Below are 8,712 nucleotides of genomic sequence, written 5' to 3'. Positions count from 1 at the left end.
GGAGGTACGAAAGTTAACATTCAATTCATAGTTGGAGCCACTTATGGTGACCTCCCAACTCCACATAACCTAGGTCAATGGGTTGATGAAGCTACAAGTTGTGTTTGGGTGTTGGCTCATTAAAACATATTTTGTCTGGATGTAAAACACCAGGCAGGTACAAACAGGACTGGCAGGGTTAGAGATTGCTGGCTGATGTCAGTACATAACTTAAAGTTCCACAAAGTATTGTTGACTGCTATAAGACCAGACATAGTGTTCTTTTCTTAGTGTTAGTGCATTGTCTACTTAATTGACTTGACAAATTCCTTTGAAGATGCAATTGAGGAAAGCATTTGCAAGGAAGAAGCTAAAGTATGCGGAACTGGTAGCAGAAGCCAGGCAAGCAAGGTTAGCAAGCACACACAAGACCAGTGGGCATAGGTGTTACAGGCTTTGTAGCAAAATCAACTACCTAGCTTCTGTTGGATTTTTTTTTTGAGCAAGGTAACTCAAATCATCTAAGGCTGCTGAAAGGCCAGTGTTTGTGGCTGAGGCACTTGCATACTACTTGGGGTCATGGATTAGCATACCCGTTCATGTTAGATATCCCTTTTGTGTCTAGTTAGAGTGTATGTTTTATTTCTGATGTTAACGTGAGAAACTGTTGGCCGAGTGTACCGGGCTGGACCATCTGGCTGAATCGGAGGCCTTGTGGGTGTACCCAGGGCTGGGGTTTACCTGGGTGCTGATGCTATGGTTGGATGCCCACGTTGCCAGTGAAAAGGGTCTGCGATCCACTTCCATTCATCAGCGCCAGCCAGAGGGTTCTGCCTCACCTGCAGACTACTTGGGATCATGAATTAACCTGAACTGAAAGTATGGCAGGAAGTGGCTTGTATTTTAACCCATCACGAGTATGGAGGTGGGTGGCTCTGAGACACCAGACACCACTACTGAGCCTCCTGAAAGTGTCATGGGCCTAATTCAATGAAACACTGATGAAGGAAGGTGCCTGCCTAAAAACCCCAGTGAAATGCTCACAGAGGTAGCTTTCTTTGTTGTATCCTGCTGTTCAGGTTCTATGGTTGGGTCGAAGTTTTAGTCAATTAAAGGACTGCTCTAACCAATACATGACTGTAAGTTTTATTTCTATTTTATATCACTCAGATGTCAGCTATCTCACATGATAGTCCTCATTAGTCCACCTCATTAGTCCACCTCATGATAGCTTTAGTTCACGCATTGTCCCTCAATGAAGTTAGGCCCCAATGTCTCTGTCATTCTTTTTCTCAGGTATGTCTGTAAATGTCTCAAGCAGATAAAATGACCTTTCTGCCAAAGCAGTGGAGAGAGGCATTGTCAGAAGAGCTTTAGGCCAGTTATATTGGAAATGTTTGGGTTAGGGTTAAGGTTCCGTGTCTCTCTTAGGATGGTGCAGGATGGTTCCCTGCTACAGGTGGTGGTGCCACTGATCCTATATATTTCACAACCTTGAACAGAAAACCAGCCGTCCACAAGAATTCTTCAGTTAGTGTGTAGAAGTCTTGCCATGACTGGCCCCCTAGTTGAAAGTGTAGTGGGACAGGAGAGACATCAGGCAATGATGAAACAGGAACTGGTGCTCTAGTCTCACTTGATGTGAATGAAAACGAAACCCATGCCCTGTGAATAGCTTAAACATGCACTTCAATTTAGAGATTGAATGGCCACAATTATGGTAACCCATTTTTTGATGTATTGCAATAGTGTTTTGGATAAATACACAGACATAGGTGCCCATTATGATAATATCCCTAACGCCTATATGATTCATTTTCTGACATGGAAAACGTAATGTTGTGTACATGGAAAGATAAAATGGCTAGTGCAAAACTAATGCTAAAGTTTGGTACCCTAAACATGCTTACTACTACTATTCAATTCAATTTTATTTAACGCCAAAACAATAAAATTGCTTTACAGAGCCCAGTCCCCAAACCCGCTCAGAGCAAGCTCAATGGCGACAGGGGCAACGAAAAACTCCCTCTTAGGGAGTAAGACAACTTGGCACATAAGGGGTGGCATCTGCCTGATGCCGGCCAGTACTATAGGAACAGGGGAATTACTTGCCCCAAGGCTGACATCACCCACCCGACCCCCTACCCTCGTGCTGGAGTTCCTGCCCTAAGTGGGTGACTATATTTAAAGCTTATCTAATAAAGAAAGGCACCAGGAGACAGGCAGAAAATTGCAGAGTGAGCGTTCTCCTCTCATGTCCTCTCACTCTCACTGTATCCTATGACGGCACCAGCTGCCTTCTCTGCCTCCTGAAATAACACGGCACAAGCTAGCCAGACCCTAAAATAACAACACTTCGGAAGCCGGCAGGGATGGCGTGTGCCATCCTGAGCAATCATGGTCTGTGGCCTCAGGGTACTGCTTCAGTATAAACCTATCCTTTCTTCCATAGGACAGGCAGCATGTACCACAGTGGCCTCAGGGTACTGCTCTAGTATAACGTCTCCTTTCAGCCATATAGGCAATAGGACAGGCAGCATGTACTAAATCACGGTGACCTAGATTGCAGTTGAAACAAACCCTTTGACACCAGTGTTCATTGGTTCAAGAGGGCATTGATATAAGAGCATTTATAGACGTCTGGCCTTAGCGGTAGAGGTGTGGGCATGCCGTACCCATCACATTTTGGATGGCACTAAACAGGATTTATGGTCTTGGGGACATGATTACATGTTGTTCTGTGTTGGGTGTATACTGGGTATCTGTGTTAGCTTCATACCTAAAGCATGTGCCAGGTTGACCTTTTTACCTGACTTCATGATTTCCAAATGATTGTGAAGTTTTTTTGGTGAACTTTGAGACTAAATGCATTGGGGTATCCCCCCAGATAGACCAGATCTCTGTGTTTTTTCATTGCTGAATATATTTTCATGACTGAAAATTCCAGCCTACCTGAGGCCTCAGGTTACACAGAGTAAACACTTTCAGCTGCTCTTATATTCACATGTGGAAGATAACAAGCAAATCAGGCCTAATCCACCCAAAACATACTAATATTTCTAATTTTCAATTGGTCGATGAACTTGAGAAGAAATTACTTCAGACATGAAAATTACATACCACAGTAATATCAAAGAAATAACTGCTGTGTGCATTGCTTCTTGTTGTTTTATCTTATTTAACATACCCTGTACACACTGAGCCAGAAAGGGAAAATATCCCCACAGGACAGCCTATATACTACACTTACTTTACACTTCAAAATGGTGAGAACCCTTAGATCTACGTTCTACCTTGTCTTTCTTGGAAAGACGTGAGGCCTCTGTGTCCTAAAAGGGCTGTTTATAGCAGTTTCCAGGGCAGTGTAATAATGTTGGACCAAGGCATCCCAGAGTAGAACATTTGTTGATGGAAAAATTTGTTAAAAAATACTCACATAAGCAGTAGGCCTGCTCAAACCTCTGTCCATAACCAGGAGCAAAAGTCTCTCTTCTCACTCATCCACACCAAGCATACATCCACCCATGTCTGACTGCTGCCTTCTGTCACAAAGCCCCTCCATTGTGCTTTTGCTACAAGCAGTTATGCACTTCAGGATTACTAGTGAATAAGACCCAGAATTCATCAGGTCTTTGTGTGGTTGTGGTTTCTGTGGCGTTCAGCTTTTTTAATGGATGGATAGGGAGATGTACTGCAGAGGGGTCTTCAGCAACTCACAGGACTCACTTGTCTTCATAAATTCACACTTACAAAGCAGATGTTGATACTGAGCGTGCTTCACGAATAAACTGATTCCACATGTTTCCCTTTGTGCCAGACTTCGTGAATATCTGCGATAGTGGCATATTTTCATGTTTATAAAGCATGGTGACATGGATATGGGGTTATGGAGGGAAACTGGAATCAGTTTCCAATAGCAACATGGGTAGGAGAACACAAAAGCTATTTTTTTGCATGCTTAGTGTCACACTAAAAAAAATAAAAGAGTAGGCTTTGTGCTTTTAGAACAGATCTGGATGGTCCACGTCCGGAGAAATGTAATAGATTCATCATAAAAGCTGACAGGGCAAGGCAAGCCTGAGACATCAGGTGACTCTAGATGAAACTAGGCCAGTTCAAAACCAGATCTAGGCCTACTTCTGTAAACTGTCTAAGTTTAGCAGGTCAAGAATCATGAACATGTGTCAAAATGTAATGTAATGAAGATAATTTCTACTTTAATGTGCATCTGAGTCATGATTTACTAAAGCTATTTTGTTTCAGATAGCAATCATGGTTCTGTTTACAGTAAAATGTGATTAGTCAATCCTGAAAGTTTGCGTAGGCAGGAAATAATGTATTAAAAGGCAACAGAACACTGAAGTTTGAAGTTGCTGCCCAAGAAGAAAGAATCTTGAAAACCCAAAAGATTGTTTGGACTTTTTCTCATTTTTAATCACATGAAAATGAATGCCTCCATCCCTGAAAATAGAGTTTTACATTTACCTAAGGAGACAAGAAAAATGCTTGAGAAAGCACAGCTCTCACTTTGGAGGTGTTTTTCTGGATATTGGTTTTGTGTAAGGCACTTGGAATTACAAGAACAACATTCCCTTCTAAACAACAGCAAAAAACCTAAAAGAAATCAAACATCTTTGGTCCTTTAAACATCCTTTCATAAAAAGAGGTTGATTGAAACCACAGTCTGAAAAAAATACTCCACTGCATAGCTTATTCCTTTGAACTTACCAAGCCTTTTTTGAAGATTCATAAACTTTTATGAAGAAACATACATTGCTGCAAACCCAAGCCAACCCATTGCTACATTTGAGGAAGGACAAGTAGTCCCAAGAAAAAAACAGGAGAACAGAAATACCATGTGTTTGGCTCAAAGGAGATATACAGCAGTAAGGGATTGTTTCAGTAAAGTCACATTTGGCAAAGTCCTATTACTGTTCCTTATCCCAAAATTGTTGGTTTTGTTAAGTTCCTTTTATATCCCACTAGGAGACAAGAATGTTTTACTGCCAATTGTTTTTCTGTCCATCTTTCCACTCTTCCACTCACAACTTTTCAATTTCTCCACAAGGGCTGAAACAGCAGGGCTGCTCTGCACACATACTTGTGTGTGTGTGTTTGTGTTTGTGCGTGTGTGTGTGTGTGTGTGTGTGTGTGTGTGTGTGTGTGTGTGTGTGTGTTTCTAAGTATACACGTGTGTGTGTGTGTGTGTGGTGGGGTTACTTTTTACTCTTTTTTGAAAGTCTCACGTTTCACAGTTCTGGTGTTTTTGTGTTGAGTTTAGGGGGTCAGTTACAGGGCAGCCAGGTCTGATAGGCACTGGAGGGCATGAGAGAGTGCACGTGTGCCACGTAGTAATTGTTGAAGTTGACGTCACGGACGTAGGGCGCTGGCTGGTAGTAGCAGGTGACATTGGTGACAGTGGGGATGGCGTTCTGCTCGGCCATCACCCTCAGTGCCAGCGCCGAGATCAGGTTGAGCGTCTGCCGCCGCTCATGGCCCATCAGGCACACGGTGCTCTCGTTCACCACCTGGTGCAGCGTTGCCAGGCACTCGTAGCGCTTGTGCTCCATGCCGGCAAAGTGGTTCTGCAGGTAGGCCTCCAGCTTGCGCTGCTGCTCGCCGATGTCAGGGAAGTCGATGAAGAAACGCGAGCACATGTAACGCTGCAGCGACTTCATGTCGGCCTCCGACGTCGGTCGGAAGCCTCGCACCAGCAGGTGGCAGTACTTGAGCAGGCCGCCACCGCGGATCTCCTCGGGGTTTCGTGTGGCGATGACCTTGTGTGAGAGGTGGCCCAGCGCCTCTTCAAAGTCCCCGTAGACGCTCTCCCCGAGCACCGTCGGGTGAAAGCTCTCGGACATGGGTGTCTCAGAGCAGCGGTCAAACAGCAGCAGCGAGTCCAGGGCGATCTGGAAGGAGTCCACACTGAACTCGAACTGCCGCCGCAGCGAATCCACAAACTTGAGCTCCACGTTCTTGCCGGTGTTGTTGGATAGCGAGATGAGGCTCCAGCGGTCCGAGTCGTTGCACACCTTTACCAGCTTCTGCACGTAGGCCTCCTTGAGCGTCAGCGCCGAGATGCGCTCCTTGCTCACGCCCTCGGGCAGGAAGTCCAACAGGCAGTCCAAAACCACATCCTTGACCAGGCGGAAAGCCTGGTCGTCAGGTAACGACACACCAAAAATCAAGTCCAGATCCTTGTAGCCGAGTCCAGTGTCCTTGTGAAGCGCATGGCTGGCCGCCGATCCGTTCAGCCTCACGTTGCGCACGGCAACGCCACGTTCCTCCAGCCGTGCCCGGACCACCTGAAACAAACCATAACACCATCAGAATGACCTTCTGCATTCAACCACTGCATTTACTACATGGTAACGTGACCTCCAAATGGAACACAAACATTTAAACAATGAAATACACCAGACTATAAGAATCCTCACTCATCTAATTATGTACAGTCTTGCTGTAGTCTGATGAGGAAATGGATCTACCCACTGCATATTACATACATTATGTTCACTCAGCTGAAGTTTTCATTTTCTAATTGGGCCACACACACACACACACACACACACACACACACACACACACACTGTAAATGGAGAAGCATGCTGCTCACATCAGCCCCAGGCTGAAGTCTAATAAAATCCTCCTTTTGCCCAGACTTGCAATCCCCTGTTGAGGAGCAATACTGAACTTCTGATCCTGTGAGACATGGTGCCAAACAACCCAATTTCCTTTTCCCGGATTTACAGATCTGCCCCTTACGGTAATGTCCAACGACTGTCCAAATAAACCCACGCGCTGATGGGTTGGGTGGCAATTTCTAAGTATGGGTTACAAGCATCACTGCAAACATGGTAAAATCAATATCTTGTGGAATGCAGTGTATTCTGTACATAATCAGGCCTGTTTGACTAGAGGGTCCAGTACATCAGGTCAAATGAAGCAATATAGTCATACATACAGTATGTCCATATTTGCTTTAGAAGAAGAATGTAGGTAAAATGACATGACACATCTGATGTGATGTATAGCTTTCTGTAACAGTGAACAGAAACATTCTTGATATTAGTAACCATGACTACTAACAGTGGAAAAGGAATTATCTGGGGTCTGCCATGGTAACAAGAAGAAATTAAAAGAAAAGAAAAAGTGCGGCAATATCCCATGCTAAACATTCCTAGTGAGACAAAGGGGCTTTTTGGGCTTATCCCAGCCGTAATCCACATGGCCTGAACGGTGCAGAGGTCACAGAAGGCGAGCAGTGTTTCTTTTCACTTTCTCAATGAGCGAATGAGGAAGGGAGAACCCTACAGGCCGAGTATGGCTGCAGTTAGAGTATGGTTCAGGACAAGAAAGAAGAGAAGGGGAAGAGAAGAGGGGAGGGGAGGAAAGGAGAGAAAATGAGAAGAGTTGGAACGACAGGAGAGGAAAGGAGAGGAGAGGCCACTGACACCTGGCTGTGAAGTGCCTGCCCTCCCTTTGACACTGCCGATTCTGTTCACTCCTCTTTCTCAGGATCAGAGGTGCGGCAGCAACCAGACGTCTCCGGGGTGACGGGGTGACTGACTGACTGACCCTCTTTCAGCAGGTCTAGACACCCTGCCCAAGACCTTAGCAAACACACCTGAATTTGCTGATCTGGCACTCTTTTTGAGCATGGATTAGATGAATACAAAGTTTCAGGAGGCATATAGCCAAAGCAATGGATCTTTTTCGATCCCGCTGTCTGTCTGACCTTGTGTGAGGAAAAAAAGAAGAAGGGGGGAAGGAGAGAAAGAGAAAGGAAGAGAGAAACAGACAGAGAGAGTGAGAGAAAGGGAGAGAAAGAGAGAGAAAAAGACAGAGAAAGAGAGAAGGAAGAGAGAGAGAGGGAGAAAGGGAGAGAGAAAGAAAGAGGGATAAACAGACAGAGAGAGAGAGGGAGAAAGAGAGAGGGAAAGAAATAGAGAAAAACAGAGAAAGAGAGAATGAGAGAGAGAGAGAGCTTTTTGGTTCAAATTCACCCACAAGGATCCCAGTCAGAGTTTTCAAATGTCAGTTTGAAGAATGTGCAGACATATTTGACAAAGAGTAAGTAAATTGTATACATATTTACAAATACTATATATATATACCAGGTATAGAATGAGTCGATATTATGGACAGGTTTCTGTAATCTAAGCTATTTGCACATGGTTGGAAGATAAACATTTGCTGGAACAGTATGCAGGATGTGGCAACAGCACATATTTGTATTGAGGATGATGACAAACACATAGAGCTGCTTCAGCTGATGAATATCCCCATCAGGATCAGAACTAAATCCATTCCAGACACGGCCTCTATACTGCGCTGCTCTTATAGACCCAGCTTCAGAATAAGTGCCCAGTCACACAAGAGGACCTCAAAGAAGGCACACTGAAGGCACAACCTATCGGCTCAGTTGACGAGGTTTCCCCAACGATGAGCGATTAAGACACCAACATCGGTCAATTTGGCAGTTGGTGTGTTAACCTCACATGGCTTGGGTTATGTTCAATTTTAGGATGGCGGTCCTCTCCAGTTAACCTGCAGTTAACACTCTTCATTAGATTATGGTCTCCTAACTGTCAAGCTAATCTAATTACGCACCGCGTAGAGATCTCGCTGAGGCGAGTCACATCTGTGTGTCTCATCTTGCTCCAACGTGAGCTGCACCCTGAGAACACATTGGTGCATTACTGGAGATCCAAACGGGGGCCAGAGCAGGGG

The 8,712-nt window shown here is 44.7% G+C and overlaps 1 protein-coding gene across 1 annotated transcript in view; it reads right to left on the bottom strand.

The window, feature by feature from the left end:
- Window positions 1-4,388: 4,388 nt before the first annotated feature.
- Window positions 4,389-8,712, bottom strand: part of tent5ba (terminal nucleotidyltransferase 5ba) — an 8,186-nt gene continuing 3,862 nt past the window's right edge. The window contains exon 2 of the mRNA XM_080857990.1: window positions 4,389-6,284. Coding sequence (XP_080714116.1) covers window positions 5,265-6,284 — 1,020 coding nt within the window. The 3' untranslated portion in view covers window positions 4,389-5,264. The remainder of the gene's footprint in view (window positions 6,285-8,712) is intronic.

The sequence above is a fragment of the Sprattus sprattus genome (genome assembly GCF_963457725.1).
Source record: "Sprattus sprattus genome assembly, chromosome: 19".
Taxonomy (NCBI): domain Eukaryota; kingdom Metazoa; phylum Chordata; class Actinopteri; order Clupeiformes; family Clupeidae; genus Sprattus; species Sprattus sprattus.
Note: the sequence above shows the minus strand (reverse complement) of the source record. Positions and strands in the feature narration are given on the sequence as shown.